Source organism: Schistocerca americana, chromosome 4 (assembly GCF_021461395.2).
Source record: "Schistocerca americana isolate TAMUIC-IGC-003095 chromosome 4, iqSchAmer2.1, whole genome shotgun sequence".
Lineage (NCBI taxonomy): Eukaryota > Metazoa > Arthropoda > Insecta > Orthoptera > Acrididae > Schistocerca > Schistocerca americana.
In genome coordinates, this window is record NC_060122.1 from 548950377 (window position 1) to 548969925 (window position 19549).

At 37.7% G+C, this 19549-nt stretch overlaps 1 protein-coding gene across 1 annotated transcript in view; it reads right to left on the reverse strand.

Annotated features, from left to right (window-relative positions):
• Positions 1 to 19549, reverse strand: part of LOC124612594 (N-acetylgalactosamine kinase) — an 87134-nt gene that overhangs the window by 56098 nt on the left and 11487 nt on the right. Inside the window, exons 2-5 of the mRNA XM_047140877.1 lie at positions 15981 to 16139; positions 1886 to 2053; positions 1167 to 1368; positions 979 to 1087 (exon numbers count right to left, since the gene is read on the reverse strand). Coding sequence (XP_046996833.1) covers positions 979 to 1087; positions 1167 to 1368; positions 1886 to 2053; positions 15981 to 16129 — 628 coding nt within the window. The 5' untranslated portion in view covers positions 16130 to 16139. The remainder of the gene's footprint in view (positions 1 to 978; positions 1088 to 1166; positions 1369 to 1885; positions 2054 to 15980; positions 16140 to 19549) is intronic.

Genomic DNA, 19549 nt, shown 5'->3' on the forward strand with positions numbered 1-19549 from the left:
CAACACCGACGTTTCTGACATTCCGGATTCTCATGCAATTTGTCTGCTACTGATATGCGAATTAGCCGCGACAGCAGCTAAAACACCAACTTGGGCATCATCATTTGTTGCAGGTTGTGGTTGACATTTCATATGTGGCTGAACACTTCCTGTTTCCTTAAATAACGTAACTATCTGGCGAACGGTCCAGACACTTGGATGATGTTGTCCAGGGTACCGAGCAGCATACATAGTACACGCCCATTGGGCATTTTGATCACAATAGCCATACATCAACATGATATCGACCTTTTCCGCAATTGGTAAACAGTCCATTTTAACACGGGTAATGTATCGAGGAGCAAATACCGTCCACACTGGCGCAATGTTGCACGATACCACACACTTATACATTTGTGACTATTACAGCGCCATCCATCACAAAGCGAAAAAAGTGGTCCAACTAAAACATTCATTTTTCTTTATGTACTACATGAATACGTAGTAAAAAATGAAGATTCCTATTTTAAAAAATGCAGTTGATATCCGTTTGACCTATGGCAGCGCCATCTAGTGGAACAACCATAGCGCCATCTGGTTTCCCCCTTCAAGCTATATGAGTTTCGTTCTTTGTAGTTTTTTCGTTTGATGCTTATTTTGCGAGATATTTGGCCCGGTCACTATCAATGGACCACCCTGTATTCTCTGCAAGTTCCTCAATGTAGTTAATTGGGAGGATCAGTAATATGCTTGTGCCTTTGCAAATAAATGACATTCCAGGAGTTGAAAAATTATTATCCCATTACTACGAGTGTACAACATGCCACTAAAAAACCTATTACAGAAATAGAACTTCAGTAACAAATCAACTACCTTGCTAATTCCTTTAATGCAGACACTGTGGTCTTTTGCCTATGTAGAGTAAACAATTAAAATTCAATGATTACAACCTATCACACAGAAGATGTAAAAAATGTGAACTGAGACACTCCAAATTACCTCTTGACCCTAAGAATGCTATTGCTTGGTCCATACCACCACCTTGTGTTCCGATATATCTCTCTGCATGGGCACATAATGCTGCAATCTCCACTTTTTTCATACTAACCTGAAAGAACACAGAGATTTATAACAAAACTATTTATAGGCATCACAGCATTTAACTGCATAATTTTCATTTTATCTACCTTATTTGCATGAGCTGTTGCAAGTGCTGCAGCACTTACTAGTGCACTTGAACTGGATAAACCAGAACCCCAGGGAATATTACCAGTCACTGCTACATTCATTCCAACTGAAGTCTTGTCTGGCAGAATATCCATAATTCCTTTCACACCACACAGGAAGTAATTGTACCATTCTGGAGGTTTGCCCTTTTCTACTTCAATTCTAGATGGAAAAAATGGACTTTGAACAGCATAAATATAAATTCCATGACAAAGGCAAGAAAATAACACATAAAAACATTAATTTCTAAAATTTTAATCCTGAAAACAGCATAATGCAATTGTTCAAAACAGCAAACAAATAAGTTATGTTTATTACTGTTCAGCAGTATTTCTGAAGTGAGAATAATGCTGTATTTTTAAAAGTCAGATAATTTGCTTTTTCAAATTAATCATTAATAAAATCAAACAATGAGAAATCCAGGTTGGAAGAAAATCATTTTTCATGTGAAGAGACCAAAATAAGTCTTATAAATATTTATGCATGTCCACAATAAGCCATTTCAATCATCATTCATCATGTTGCTATGAAATTATGTTAACAGTCTTTTCATGCCTTCCTGTAATAAATTATAGATATACAAATACATTACAAATATATTGCAACAAACATGTTCTTACAATTACTCATTCTCAGACTATCCATTATGTAACATTAGTTCTACTGCTTGAATGCTTACTTGATATTGTCAATAGAGCAGGTTAAATCTTCACATTTGGAGTCAGTATTACACAGCTGCAACATCTTGCTTTCTGATGGACTAACAGCCATTAAAATATCCCTCTGAATTGCCATGGGACACACAGAGTAGCCGCAGTAATCTATGTGTTCTCCAATGATATTGACTCTGAAGCAAAATGTAAATTTAATTAAGTGATTTTTTTCTTTTTTAAACTGAATTCTTTTACACACACACACACACACACACACACACACACACACACACACACACACACAAAGAAGGTTGCAACACAATAAAAGGATGACTTTTTAAAACCCCGTAACTGTCACCCATTGCAACGGAGAAGACTAAAATTTAGCTGAAAAGTGCCTGCAACCTCCCCCTGTAATAGTGCAAAAGTGAGGTGCCCTGCATCGTTACCCTCGGGCTTGATGACACTTCAAACAACGAAATGTCAACAGATGCAGAAAAGTTCATGCAAGGTGTAAGGTGGGTCAGTGATGTCACACTGCCGCCAAATTTCACCACAACTCTGACCTACGCCACTGTGGAGATGTCACATGATGAGAAGATTGTCACACCCTCTCTTACCCACATTTATCCCTTTTTTGATGCCTCTGTGGTGGCAGCCAGAAGCACAATGTCCAGCATTGTAATCATGTAGTTTTCTTATGAGTGGCTGAGGAAAACATTTCCGATATACTGCTGCTCAATATTGAAACGAAATGGTGTCACATGGCAGTATGAAAGGTGTCAATGAAACCACATATTCCCTTGGGATGTTGATTCCCACACATTTTGATGATGATGATGATCATGATGACGATGATGTTGTTGTCTGGTTTGTGGGGCACTCAACTGCGCGGTCATCAGCATCCGTACAAAGTCTCAATCTTTACACAGTCCAATTTAGCCATTTTCCAAAGGATGATGATGAAATGATAGGACAACACAAACACCCAGTCCGCGGGCAGAGAAAATTCCAAACCTGGACGGGAATCGAACCCAAGACCCCGTGATCCAGAGATAGAAATGCTAGCCGCTAGACCACGAGCTACGGACTCACAGATTTCAAAGTCAAAAATGACAGTTCATAGTGCAATCAGCAATAGGGCGGCATTCTTGACCAAGTTCAACATTGCTTACATTTGATGTATTTGAAGTCTGGTGTACTTCCTCTCAAATTTAGTTCTGGGGACATGATACATTTTTGTCGAAAGAAACACTTTTAGAGTCTTGCGTCTCTTGGATAAATTTCTACAGATTCCCACAATACTGCGTGGTCCATTGCAAGACATGTCCTTTGCTGCTCCAATCACAAGTGGAGTGAGGAGAAAATAATTTCCTGTATGCCTTAGTACAAGCTGTAACACTCTTAATTTCTCCTTTCAGTCCTTACCCTAAAAGAACATTAAAAGCAGTAGAATTGTTCTACAGTCAGTCAACAACACTTCCTCAAAAGCTTCCTGTAGTATGTCTCTATTGTATGACGTCCAATTCCATTGCTGTCCTCATTTTCATTTGTATTCTCTTAGTTTATTTTCCATCCTAGCCTTTAAATCTGTATCACAAGTCACTATCTCTTCATTTGTTTGTCTTATGGTATTCATTACTGTCCTTTAATTTCCAATCCTACACAATGCTTAAATTGTCGAGGATTTTGTGAAAACTGAATAAAATTACTGGCAGTTCCAAACTTTGGTCTAAACTGTCTGATTTTTAGAGCATAATCTCTAACAAGTTCAATAGTTTTCAGGTTAGACAGCAAGTGGTATTTTGCAAAATAATCTCTACCTGAAACATGCAGAATAGTTCTCTTGCTAGGCACTAAGTGATTGATGTCACTTAGAACAGATCCTTGAGAGATTAAGTTTTTCTGAATAAAAAGATTTGCTTACTAGTACGCATCCAAAAAAAACTGTTAAGTAACACAACTTCAATCCTGACTTGTGAAATATCTTGAAGCCATACATGTTTTCTAAGTTTCGAGGCAGTTTTATAATGTCATGTTCATGCACATAAGTATCATGAACAGCTACAACCATCAAGCCTAGGATATTCAAAGTGTTACATGATACCCATTAGTCACAGTGAAAACATTCTGGGATTTTTGAATTTCTTGATATGGCATAAGTCATCAGAAAATGCTCTTTCCAGAGCTATATCCAAAACTTTTGTCAGGATATCACTATTTTAACTATTTATCAACATACTGTTCTTGCCAGCTTGAAAAAGGGAATGACTGCTTCTTTCCTCTGGAAATATGGAAAATATTCTCAGAACTAAATATAAGAAGCATTCAAATGATGGGGTACAAAATGTTGTAACAAACAAACTGGTTGAAATTTGCATTTTGGGATAACATAGTGAGACATCTAGGGATGCGAATGTAGTGTCACCATCTCCCTCCAAAAAATTCAAAGCGACACTCTCAGCAGGCAGGTAATATTAACTGTCTTTTTTGAGGCCCAAGGCCCACTACTCACCAAATTCCTTGAGCACAGAAAAAACCATTGACAGCGACTTGTACTGTGAGTCACTCCGGAGCCTACACAAGTCCACCAAGTGCAAACAGTTAGAGCTACACACAGAGTGAGTGATTCTAATTCATGATAATGTATGTCCACATATCTCCAAGGTCACACAAAGTATAATGGCCAAGGTCATCAAGTGGGGGTAGCTTCAACATCCCCTCACATCCCCTCTATACTCCAGACATGTAACTCTGCAACTTCCAAGAGTTTGGTCTCCTAAAAAAACATCAAAGAGAAGTGCTAGGACTCTGACGGCAAACTAAAGGACGCAGTGGAGAACTGGGCTACTGTCACAGAAACAAGAATTCTGGGAACAGGGGATCTTTTGGCTTGTGAAACAGTGGGATAGTTGTGCACAGGCCTCTGATAATTACTTCTGAATAAAGACTTAAATTATACCTACAATGTGGTTCCATACTTTTACCTTTGAACATCCCCTCATACAACGAGGTGACAATTAAGTCATGGGATTCCTCCAATATCGTGTTGGACCTCCTTTTGCCTAATGTAGTGCAGCAACTCGATGTGGCATGGGCTCAAGTCAATGAATGTCCCCTGCAGAAATACTGAGCCATGCTGCCTCTACAGCCATCCATCATTGTGAAAGTGTTGCCGGTGCAGCATTTTGTGCACAAACTGACCTCTTGATTATGTCCCATATATGTTCAATGGGATCATGTTGGGCAAACTAGGTGGCCAAATCATTCACTCAAATTGTCCAGAATGTTTGTCAAACCAACAGCTAACTGCTGTTGGCTGGTGACAGGGCACACTGCCATCCATAAAACTTCCATCAGTGTTTGGGAAGATGAAGTTCTTGAATGGCTGCAAATGGTCTCCATTTGGCTGAACATAACCATTTCCAGCTAATGATAAGTTCATTTGGATCAGAGGATCCACGCCATTCCACATAAACATAGTACACACCATTACGGAGCCACCACCAGCTTGCACAGTGTCTTGTTGACAACCTGGGTCCATGGCTTCGTGGAGTCTGTGCCACACTCGAACCCAGTCCACAGCTTCATGGGGTCTACGAAACACTCGAACTCTACCATCAGCTCTTACTAACTGAAATCAGGACTCATCTGGCCAAGATACGGTTTTTCAGTCATCTAGGGTGCAACCAATATGATCACGAGCCCAGGAGAAGTGCTGCAGGTGATGATGTGCTGTTAGCAAAGGCACTCATGTGCTGCCATAGCCCATTAACACCAAATTACGCTGTGTTGTTCTAATGGATGTATGTGTCATACGTCACACTTTGATTTCTGCAGTTATTTCACTCAGTGCTACTTGTCTGTTAGCACTGACAACTATACACAAACACTGATGCTTTGGTCATTACGTGAAGGCTGTCAGCAACTACGGTGTGCATGGTGAGAGGCAATGCCTGAAATCTGGTATTCTCAGCACCATTTTGACACTGTAGACCTTGGAATATTGAATTCCCTAATGTTTTCCAAAATGCAATCAATGTCCATGCGTCTAGCTCAAACTACCATTCCACATTCAAAGTCTCTTAATTCCTGCCGTGCAGTCATAATCATGTCAAAGACCTTTTCACATGAATCACCTGAGTACAAGTGACAGCTCCGCCACTGTGTTGCCCTTCCACACCTCTTGTACATGATACTACAGCATCTGTATATATGTATATCACTATCCCATGAGTTTTGTCACCTCAGTGTATACCTAAAAACATCTGGAAAGTAATTTCAGAATTAGGTGTAAAATATTGTTGGTATACGATACTAAACAGTTAGAACAATGAATACATGATGATAATGCATAATCAGTCTTCCACGTTCAGAAAGTGTAGCTGTGACCTTCCTGACTGATTGAGACAAGAGATGTCTCCAATTACCTTCATTCTTTCATGCATTGGGTCATTTCTAACAATATCTGTAGTATCAAAGAAGTGTTCAGCCACAATCTCAGTACAGTAACCAAAATCAGGATCACATCAATACTGGAGTATAGCATGAGAGTGGCAATCAGCCATAGAGTCAGAGTCTGCAACTTTTACCTAGAGGTAGGGACACAGGATACCACATGAACATTTCCTTGCTGAAATACATGAAGCATGGGAACATGGTTGAAACTGATGTAAAAACTACTTTTGTCAATATATAATTTATTTTCAACATGGAAATAGCCCCCAACTGAGACACCCGCAAAACATCCTGGACACTTTACCTATTATCGGTATACAGTGTCTCCCAGGGGACTGGTCAATATTCAGGGATATGACAGGAACGATCATTTGAAGCAACAATTATAGTAAACTTGGAGTCTAAAATGCATACCGTAAGAGCATGGACACTACATGATCTTCGATAATGTGAAACAAATCTCTTGTTCTGCAAGCTCTTTGATTTTCATATTTTGAGAGATTGTAATGTGGGCCAAAATATACAGTAGACGTGGGCTCTAAAGTGCATATCTTAAGAGTTGTAAACACTTTTTCATCTTCACTGCTATCACACACATGGCTTCTTATGAACAAGTGCTCATAGGTCTTGTGGTACGCATTCCAGAGCCCATGTTTACTAAACTTTCTTGCTTCAAATAACTGTTCCTCTCATATCCCTGAATACTCATTCCTCCTGGGATGCCTTGTATCTGTTATAGTACATCAATAAATTATTAATAGCCATTTTTAGGTATACAATTGAGTATGCACTATAGCTACAGAAAACTGCATGCTGAAGTAAATTAGACTCTTTAGATCTCAATTTAGTCAGTTCTCTGTAGCAGGGTGATAGGTTTTTCATGTAACAATGTTTTAACTGTTTAAACTCAGGCAGCAATAAGGTCTGAATGAAGGCACTTCGTTACAACAGCGTCACTTGAAGGAATGTTGTGATTTGAGAGGTGGAGGGGGGTTCAGGATGTTGTGCTTTGGGGGGGAATGTTGTGCCTGTGACAAGTTTTGGGTGCATCTTATCAGTAATGTTACAGGAAGAATGAATAGGGAGAGTCCCAGTGTATAAGCTCTCAGTTATTTTCAAACAAAATGAGATATTCAATGAAGCTCAGGCATACCATTCACAAATGATTCTAGTCTCAAATTCACAGTGAACCAGGATAGGCAGAGGAAAGTTATGCAACAGTACTAAATCTCACTAACAATGACAAGATTGTGGAACACCAACCTAAACATCAGCAATTATCTCTGCCATGGCAGCTTACGTGCAATAAGAGCCATGATGAGTGAGTTAACAACAGTTTCAAACATCAAATTTCACAAGACAATATCTTCTGTGTGAATGAAGACAGAAATTTGGGTTGAGTTTTAACTTATGCATAGGGCTATGCAGGTTTTGTTTTGAAAAGAGCCAATCAGTTTTTAAGGGCATATCATTTCAATGCATGCAGATGTGACCCTGGAGTAATTTTTACAATTGCACCTAGAATCAAATTTTTCACTTACCTTTCACAAATGCTCACTGTGCCCTCCACCAAACACGTCACAAACATTCAGATGATAGTCAAACTTGCATTATGATTTTATGAGTGTATTTAGACAATGAACATCAACAAAAGCAAAACGAGGATAATGGAATGTAGTTGAATTAAGTCGGGTGATGCTGAGGGAATTAGATTAGGAAATGAGACACTTAAAGTAGTAAAGGAGTTTTGCTATTTAGGAAGTAAAATAACTGATGATGGTATCATCAGTAGAGTAGGATATAGTAGAGAGGATATAAAATATAGACTGGCAATGGCAAGGAAAGCGTTTCTCAAGAAGAGAAAGTTGTTAACATCGAGTATAGATTTAAGTGTCAGGAAGTCGTTTCTGAAAGTATTTGTATGGAGTGTAGCCATGTATGGAAGTGAAACATGGACGATAACTAGTTTGGACAAGAAGAGAATAGAAGCTTTCGAAATGTGGTGCTACAGAAGAATGCTGAAGATAAGGTGGGTAGATCACGTAACTAATGAGGAGGTATTGAATAGGATTGGGGAGAAGAAAAGTTTGTGGCACAACTTGACTAGAAGAAGGGATCGGTTGGTAGGACATGTTTTGAGGCATCAAGGGATCACCAATTTAGCACTGGAGGGCAGCGTGGAGGGTAAAAATCGTAGAGGGAGACCAAGAGATCAATACACTAAGCAGATTCAGAAGGATGTAGGTTGCAGTAGGTACTGGGAGATGAAGAAGCTTGCACAGGATAGAGTAGCATGGAGAGCTGCATCAAACCAGTCTCAGGACTGAAGACCACAACAACAACAACAACAACAACAACAACATTAAGACAATTTTATGAGTGTATTTAGACATACTGCAATCACTACTACTGCTATTCTGTGCCACATTTCACCCAATGTTATTGGCAGGGGATATACATGGAATCTTTAACAAACTCCCACAAAAATTTTCCAAAAACTGTGAGATCAGGTGCCGTAGGAGGCCAACCGTGCAATCTGAGGCCCAAATTCCCTTTATGGTCGATTCATCTTTGAGGCAGCTCGCTGCACCAGTAGGATAGTGTTCCGCCATGTTGAAATATGAAACTTTTGGCATGTTCTCCTAACAGTGGAAAACTCCACATCACCATGACATGCAGGAATGTGACTTCTGTATGTGTCTTTTCCACAAGAAAAGAATGGTCCTCATTTGTTATCTTGGAAGATAAAAAACACATGGAGCTTTTGAGAGTCAGTCTTGCACTCAACCACAGCAGGGGGCTGCTGTGTTACCCATATTCTTACATTGTGGTAGTCCACTTTTCCACTTCAATGGAATGTAGCCTGATCACTGAACATTAAATGTGGAAGGAAATTGTTATCTTCTATCCCCATGTTAAGAACAAATTCACAAAACCATATACACTATGCTGTTTATTATCATGAAGGGCTTGTAGCAGTCAAATCCTGTACAGTCTGAAACACGAATGTCACTACTAAATATGGTGAACAGACACAAAGGAATGACTAGTCTTGATTGGCTCGTCAGGTAGACTTTTGTGGTTTATGTGTAACACTGATGAATGGCTCAGTGTCTTGATCAAGCACATGGGGCCACCTGTCAATTTTCCCTTGCCTAAAAAAGTGTCTTGAAACTGCTGGTGTCACCAACTACTGCACTGAGCTGTGCTGTACTCCCAATGGAGATCACATTGCATTGTTGCAACTGGATTGTACCCATTAGCAGCAAACTCAAAATGACTTTTGCTGCTACATTATCATCATCTCACTCTGACATACACTGACTAATGAATGAGTGAGCTAGCTGAAACAGGGGAACTTTTACTGACGAGCACATGAACTGGCAACTTACAACTGCCGCGAAGGTGCACTTTCAGTTTCAATGCCCAAGTTAAAATTTACTTCAAGTTTCTATCTTCATCCAGGTACAGGATAAAATAACCTTGTGAAATTTGATTAATATTTTTTAAAAAAAGTTCTGTATTATAGTACCTATGAAACTTGGCTGAGAGAATGCCATGGACTGGAACACACCAAAGGGGAATGAGCATTGTTCGCTAACGAGTCATTAACTATATTGTTGGGTTTGGTAAGCAACATATTTGCATATGGAATCATTGTAACTTGAACAGTTCTTCTGTTGGTCCATGTCTGTGTAAAAACAATCTGGGCTTGTGGATCTGCCTTGTTTGCATCAAAAGGAAGGAAGATTAGAGTTTAACAGTCAGTTGACAGTGCGGTCATTAGAGACAGAGCACAAGTTTAGATTGCAAAAGGATGGGGAAGGAAACTGACCATGCCCTTTTCTAACTATCCCAGCATATACCTGGAGCAATTTAAGGAAATCATGGAAAACGTAAATCTGGATGGCTGGACAGGAATTTGAATTGTCCTCCAGAATGCAAATCCACGTTTGCATCAAGACAGGCCCACAATGCCATATAGTTTACATATGGAGGGAACAACAACATAGTTTTGCAAGAAACATCATAACATTGTGGCAGTAGGTTGATTGTGTGGGCAGATGTCATTACGGATGGATGTAAGTATCTTCTTTAAATGCAACCATATCAAGGTGGCTCAAAAGTCAAGGGACAGAACACCTCTGAGCCTTTATTGTGTGATATGCTGGAGCTTTTTAGTATCAAACTGAACAACGTCCTCAAAGATGAGGATTCTTTGTTAATGCCTTGGTCGGGAGTTAAATTATATTAAACATATCTGCTATTCAGCAGTGGAGGAAGACAGACACTTTGTATATGAGAAAAATGGGTTCTTGCATATCTGCAAGTCATGTGATAACAGACCACTCACATGGTACTGCATAAAATTTTGTCAGACTGGAATCATCATAAAATCTGATTGTAACAATATTATGAAAAGGAAAGCTGCTACTCACCATATAGTGGAGATGCTGACTCGCAGATAGGCACAACAAAAAGACTATCGCAAATCTGATTAAGCATATATTTCCCAAGTAGCATAATACAATAACAGTAAATGATTTAGGGTGGTTCCAATGGTATATGAAATTACTAACTAAACTGGTACAGAAAGAAAATGGGACAGAGAGAATCACAGACAACCGATGTAGGTCACAGTACATTAACAGCAGCAGATATTCTGTTTTAAATAATGGTGAAATTTAAAGCCTGGTCTAAACATAATGCTTTGTCATCAGTCTAGCATGATCATACCAGATTTGTCAAATAAAGCATTTATGTGGACAGAAGTTTGACAGTCTTGGACTGGAGCTTTGTGTACATGCAAGACTGCTGACAAATCTGTGTATGTAGACACACATGAGCCGTATCACTCAAACTTAGCTTTGCTGCCAGTCTACTCTCAGTGATGCTAGAGAATCCAACTGTCATTTTAGTGGATATAAGTGGCAAAAGAAAATTATAGACTTATGGCACTGGGCTCATAAATTTTTCGCAGAGTTCATACGGTGTACCAAAGTTTTCCTTGTCTCTGGCAAGTAAAATCTAAGAATTATAGCAACAAAAGCAAGAAAAACCAGGCATATATCACTTTGGTTAATAAGTACAAGAAAGTGGATCTTGACGCAACAGTAGAGTTGGTCACCAAAATGGGCAACTTCTTTTGAACAGTTTGCCACATTCATCAGGAACTGTCATAAATTTAAGAACATAGACATTCATAAATTTTGCCTAGAACAGCATACGGAAGCACGTGCAACAGAAGTAGAATTTCACAAAAAATCCTTCATAATATTAAGTGTATATCAAGCACCTGCAGGTAACTTTAATCTCTTCGTAAACCACCTTTAAGCAATACTGGGCCATTTAACTACCAAAAACAAAGAACTAGTGGTTGCTGGTGATTTCAATGTAGATTCCGTTAAAGACTCTCCCACTAAGAAGTTATTTGAGTTAGTAACACTATCATTCAACTTAATTCCTACCGTAAAGTTCCCCACTAGGATAGCCAATTGCTCACAAACAGCCATTGATAATATCTTTATAGAAAAATCCAATGAACAAAATTATATTACAAAACCAATAGTCAATGACCTCTCAGATCATGACATGCATTTCCTTCTGTTAAATGTTAACACTGAACAGGATATAAAATCTGTTAAATCTGAGCTCAAGAGGGTAATCAATAAGCCAAAAATTGATTATGTTAGGACACTCCTCAGAGAAATTCACTGGACTGATGTTTACAGTGCTCATGGTATGAATGAAAAATATAACACTTTTGCTAATAAAGTGCTTACCTTATCTGAACACTGTTTTCCCCAAAAACTTACCTAGGTTAGAGCAAAGTCTACAAAGAAGCCATGGATTACTCAAGGAATAGGGGTATCTTGTAAAACAAAAAGAAAACTGTATCTGTCAATCCGAAACAGTTCCGATGTTGATGTAGCACATTACAAGAAATACTGCAAAATATTAAAGACTGTAATACGGACATCAAAGCAAATATATTACAAAGAAAAGATAGTCATATCAGATAACAAAATAAAGACAATATGGGATATAGTGAAGGAGGAGACCGGTAGAACCAGACATGAAGAGGGACAAATAGCATTAAGAGCAATGATACACTGGTGACAGATGTGTATAGTGTTACAGAACTTTTTAACAAACATTTCATAACTTTTACTGAAAAGATGGAGTTGTCAGGTTCTGCAGATGCTGCTATGGAATACCTCAGACCAGAGATTTCAAGTAACTTCCATAATATGAATTTGACCCTCACTACCCCAGCAGAAATAATGTCTATCATAAAATCTTTAAAATCAAATACATCTAGTGGGTATGATGAAATATCAACAAAGCTAATTAAAGAATGTGATTCTGAGTTAAGTAACATATTAAGCTATCTGTGTAACCAGTTGTTTATCAGTGGAATATTTCCTGAATGGTTAAAATATGCTGACGTTAAGCCACTGTTTAAGAAGGGAGATAAAGAAATAGCATCAAATTTCCATCCAATTTCACTTTTGCCAGCATTCTCAAAAATTTTAGAAAAAGTAATGTACAATTGGCTTTATAACCATCTTATCTCAAATAACATACTGTCAAAGTCACAGTTTGGATTTCTAAAGGGTTCTGATATGGAGAAGGCAATCTACACTTAAGTGAAAATGTGCGTAATTCATTAGATAAAAAATTGCAGGCAACCGGAATATTTTGTGATATGTCAAAGACATTTGAATGTGTAAATCACAATATCCTTTTAAGTAAATTAGAATATTATAGTGTAACAGGAAATGCTGCAAAATGGTTCAAATCTTATATCTCTGGCAGGAAACAAAGCATGTTATTAGGAAAGAGACATGTATCAAGCATCATCCAACTGGGAACTAATTACATGTGGGGGTCCCACAAGGTTCAATTTTAGGGCCCTTATTTTTTCTTGTGTATATCAACGACCTTTCATCAGTAACATTACCAGATGCCAGGTTCGTTTTGTTTGCCGATGATACAAACATTGCAATAAATAACAAATCAAGTGTAGTCTTAGAAAGATCAGCTAATGAAATATTTTTGGACATTAATCACTGGTTCCTAGCCAATTCCTTGTTACTGAACTTTGAAAAAACACACTACATGCAGTCCAGAACTTTTAAGGGGTGTCCCACGAGTATATGCCTAACATATGATGACAAGCAGATAGAAGAAGTGGACAGTGTTAAATTCTTGGGATTACAGCTTGATAACAAATTCAACTGGGAAAAGCACACCACAGAACTGCTGAAGCATCTTAACAAATCTCTATTTGCAATGCAAATTGTGTCAGACATAGGGGATATGAAAATGAAAAAGCTGGCAGCTTACTTTCATTCCATAATGTCATATGGGATTATTTTTTGGGGGTAATTCATCAAGCCAAGCTTAAGTTCCAGGCACAAAAACATGCATTAAGAGTTATATGTGGTGTGAACTCAAGAACATCCTGCAGAAGCCTGTTTAGGAAACTAGGGATACTAACTACTGCTTCCCAATATATTTATTCTTTAATGAAATTTGTCATTAAAAATATATCACTTTTTCAAACCAACAGCTCAATTCATGGAATCAATACTAGAAATAAGAATAATCTTCACAAGGATTTAAAGTCACTTAGTCCTGTACAGAAAGGTGTGCATTATTCAAGAACACACATTTTCAATAACTTGCCAGCAGCCATAAAAAGCTTAACAACCAATGAAATTCAGTTTAAGAGAAGCCTAAAGGATTTATTAGTGGCCAACTCCTTCTACTCCATTGATGAATTTCTCAGTAGAACCAACTGATTTGTGTGTATGTATATATATAAGTACAATATAACTTCTGTACCATTTCAGTGCAGTAATGTGTTCATTGTAAATAAGTATTGTAGTAGTTGTATTACACGTTTATTACCCCATAAATAAATAAAAACACTTTTTTATTTTTAATTCAGTGCATTAGTATTTGTAAAATGATTCTTTCATATAGTGTTCATTAAAAAATGATGATCATTCCACTTGGCACCTGTGGATTGGTACATTAGCTTATTTGTTTGAGATGTAAATATTTGTCATATATTGTTGTTTTTCAGACATGTTCCACATCCTGGAGGACCTCCTTGCTATAGATCAATTGGAATGAAAGCAAATCTAATCTAATCTAGAGTGCAAAAATTATAGGGTATATGAGGTCTAGAGCTGGTACAGAAGAAGTTTATAAACATTCATTGTGGTACTTCGATTTACTTCCCTCCTTGAATGTCAAATATCATTGTCAGACATAGAAGAGTCTGAAAATGAGTTAAGTAATAAAAACCACTTGTAATTTTCATGGGCAAAAATTATTATTTATTATGTACCTCATACAAAATTATTCAGTCCTAGGTCCTTGTGCCTGCAATTACTAAAAACCAGAATGACCCAGTGGAAGCTTATAGTTGCCCATATGACATTATCTTCTTTTTCAATTTCTGGAGTTACAAGCATTAACACTTTACTGTACATGTCAGTGTCCATAAGTACATAATTGCTCCAATTTTCTAGTTCGTGCTGTAGTTCTCAGAGGAAGTTCACACAGGGGAATGCCCCTCTCTTCAATAACCAACCTCGACACCATTGTGAACAACATGTAGGCTTTGTATTCTCAGAGCACATAGTGCAGCTGTCATTGATGGCAGTTCTTCTTCCACAACTATTTCGGAAAAACTGAGCAAAAGTTTGAATAGTGTAGCTGTGCGGTTTGTGTCATTCTTGTCATCAGTCTTGCATGATCATACAAGAATGATGACAAAAGTTACATGTAGGCCAGCCTTGATGGAACCACAAACCTTTGGAAAGAGATACATTAAGGTAATTCTGGTGAGAAGAGATTTAATAGTCCCATGACAGAAACAACTACAAAAGTGCTGGCACACTAAATAACGAGACAAATATCTTGCTTTTGGGACTACAATGAATGTCTCTTCACTGACAAGGAAAGGCAAATAGAAACTGGTAAAAGATGGATAAAAGAAAAAGTCAATAAACCCCAAATCAAGAGAGATGGAAGGCACAGATAAAGTATCTGAAGAGATAATTCACAACTGACTGATTAGATATACATACAGTACAATCATGAATGTAGAGGCCATTGTTCAACTGGAAATTATGAAAATCAAAGTGACTGTAGTCACAGTTAACATTTATTAAATGCTGTCAAAAATCTCTACACAACATTGTCTGATCTGTTTTTACTTCACTATCTGAAACTTCACCTATATTAACAAGAGTGTTAGGTAAATAAATAAGATTCTGGTTTCCTTGCTTCTTGTACATTTAGTTTTGAGCAGTTGAGACAATTAAGTAGGTAGGTATTAAGGATTTTCTGTGAGAATATATAGCTGAAAAGCAACATAAATGGAAAAAAGTGTATGCCACATACTAAACATCAAATGTTACAACTGAATACATTATGGAAGTCCATATGTACTAGCTACCAAGCAGAAGTTGATACACAGACATTCAATAAATCACACAAGAACTTACAGTATTAAGAGTTTCTCCAAACAACAAATGGAAAATTCCAAAAGCATTACACACCATCTGACATTTCATGACACATTCGCACCAATGGTGATATACTTCGGTATTTAAATTAGCAGTCGCTGTGCATCATAACTACCTTCCTGGAACGCGGACATAGAATGATGGCTTCTCCATGAACTTTGCTTCGAATAATTGTGTGAGAGAGAGAAATCTGGCTTCTTCCACATCATCTTTTCTCATTTGAATGACCTGAATGTTATCATTATTACTAGCTGGCAAGTCCATGTGTTTCTTCCTATAAAAATAATTTATGTGAGTAAATTTGCAACATAGTACATATAAATTACATGCATGAATGTTTAAAAAAGATAAAACAAAGATAAGAAGAAAATATCTTCAAAATGCATTAAAAATGGCTCTGTATGGAAATGAGAGGAAAAAAAAGCACACAACTGGAGCCAACCAATCTGAGTTTTAGAAACAAATTAAATTACTCAAATACATATATTCAGTGTTACAAAGATCTGGCTCAAACTACTGTTCCTGTTACAATATTTGGTAAGTAGGTAATTTTCATCAGAATGTATTGAATACAAACAATATGATACGGGTAAACTATCACCAAATAGAGAAGGCACTAAGTGGCAGACAGGCATACTGAAAAAAGACTGCTAGCTATTATAAGCTATCGAGCAAGTCCTTCATCAGATGTAGGGAAAACAAAAATGTGCTCTTTATCAATTCTGTACATAGGAAAGCACACTTTTCTATGTACCAAACTGACAAAGTTCTGGTATATTGAAACAGGAGAATGGTAATCCTTCAGAAAATATTATTAATATAAACCCTACAGTTGGCACAAGCAGTCAGTTACAGTGTTTATTTGTGGAATATTTTTTTCAGTTCTCTGTTCCTCTATCAGCCCTGTGATGACTTCCTACCAGCTGCAATACATGACTAGAAAGTTTGACGATGAACAAATGTATGCATGAGCAGTAACACAACCAGAGATTGAACTGTCAGATTATTATCCCTTCAGACTGTTTTGATGTGCAGGATTGTGTGTGTTAGATGCTATCTTTGTAAGAATGTCTGACACTTAATCATATCCAGTATTTACTACCTTTATCATCGATATTCTCTATTAAAAATAATGTAACAATAATGAAACACTTTACCCGCTGCAAAGCAATGAGCAATAGCAGGCACTGCAGACAACTGGCCATTTACACAAAGTGAAAACCCCTATGTGGTGACTGGCACCTGATCCCTGTAGAAGAAGCCCTTTGAGATCTCTGGAGTATGAAGTGTTCAGAAATGGACAGATGCCAAGAACCCAGCTGCGAAAAGGTTTTTGATAGAACTGCTATTTCTGGTATGACAAGAAGTGAAATAAATTATGATTGCTTCCTGATACTTTTAACTTGTAAACAAAATGAAGTAAAAGAAAAATTATTCATCAAAAATGCCTCACCATCAACAGGCTGTTTGTTACCATGCCCTTATGGAGGAAGGTAGTTAGACAGCACCTGTGTCTGGGGCATTTCTGAGCACACAGCACAACGGTGGATAAGATATACCAAAAAAGTTTCTCAATGCTTTTCTTCTTTGCATGTATTACAACATACATCACCTCATCATTATGTCATAGGCTGAAACTGACATCCAGTATCAGTAGGTTAAGTAGTCAGAAAATACAGCTGCATTTCCTGGTTCAGTGAACATGGTTTGGAACCCACATTACAGTTAGCATTTACAGAAGACAACATTGTGACAGGCACAATATGACATTTTCTGACTAATCACCCTTTCCTCTGCAAATCAAGGTCCAATACATTTATATATGCCACAAAGTGCCCATTTTGATTCAAAATAATCCATGATTCATCTCAGCATGGCTGTGTGTCTGCAACAGTTTGAAGCTGCATGTGGTCCTGTGGGTCTTAGAATGCTTCACAAGATAGATGGCCAGCATGATGCTGCCCAGCGTAACCTATATTATGATTCCATAAGTATGACAACTACACTAATAAATCAAAAGCATACCGGCACCTATTAGTGGACAATAATATGTGATGTGTTCATTCTTCGCCTTCATGATGGCTTCAACTCTGCAGGCCAAACCATTTCAGGAGTGTTACTGTTCACAAACCACTGCTGCACAGATGTGATGTCATGCCAATACAATCAATCATCATCTCAAAATTGTTCCCCTAACGTACGCAATACACAAAGCTGTAAAATATGACCATATTCTTCCAAAATTAATGTTTTCTCAAGGACAATAAGAGGACCACACAATAACCACAAAAATCGCTCCCATGCCGTAACACCACCTCTTGCGCAATTCACTGTTGGCACTACACATGATGCCAGGTAATGTGCTCCATGCATTTGTCAAACCTAAACTCTTTCATCAGATTACCACAGGGTATAGGATTATTTAGAACACCAAACTATGCACTTTCAGTCATCTACTGCCCAGTGACATTGCTCTTTACACCAACTCAAGCATCGGTTAGCAGTGGCTACAGAAATGTAAACGGCTTATGAGGAGCTGCTTGAGCATTGAATCCCATTCTTTTTACTTATTTATTGCTTCTCTAGCCAGACCAGACTAGGGCCTTAAGGCACTGTCTTACAACTGACCAGGAGCAACACATACTAGAAATACTACATAACAATCATAATAATTTGTCAATCTAGATTTGGACGTGTCCGAAGTATCAGACTCCTTATATGATCCTTATTCAAAGGTTTTGGGCATTGGAATGATTCAATGGCAACAGGTGAAAATTTGTGCCAGAGCGGAACACGAACCTGCATTTTCAATTTAGTGGGAGCTGTCACCTAACACTACTAGCAAAGCAACCTACCCATGAATCGCTCACTTGCCATTTAGGATTTCTGCAAGGGATCAGGTTTGGTGTGCGTCCACAGTGGAAGAGCAGATCTTTAAAGAACAGACATCTTACATGATCCAGCACCCATACAAATACTACTGCATTTGGGCACTGAAATGAATTATATATACAAGGATGACAACCAAAGATCTATTTTTTCAATACAAATGCACACCAATCAAGATCTCTTGCAGGAGTCTGAAATGGTCAGTAAGGGGTTCATGGTTAGGTGATGGTATGCCAACACTAATAATAATAATTATTATTATTATAATTATAATAATAAAAGAATGGTGACATCAAGAATGATATTAATTAGTTTCGCATTTTTGAAGCCTTGTTTGGTATCAGAAGAAGTGAAAGGTGTAATGAAAGAGGACAAGATTGAAATGAAAATGCTAACGGCTTAGGGAACAAGTGAATTTCAATAGAGAATTCTGTTCATAATGGTAAGGAAAAGTGGTTGGGGAGGGAGGGTTGACGAGAGTGAGTTGCAGACAAGTATATGGAAGAGATAGTTACAGTGACAGAAGGTAGACCATTAGATGTCTTTTGAAGTTTGAAAGGATTTTAATTTCTATAATATCTTGAGAAAGATTGTTCCAAAGTCAGATTCCTGATACAGAAAATGATTTAGAGAACATGTAAGTATTGTACAGTGGCACAGATCAGATTTTACTTAGTTGAAAACAAGTATTTCGGCTGTGTTGTTCAGACAATAGTATACGAGTTGAAGAGAAATAAGGAGTGTAATGATCAAGAAGATGACAGAGCAAACACAGACTGCGATAATCTCTACACT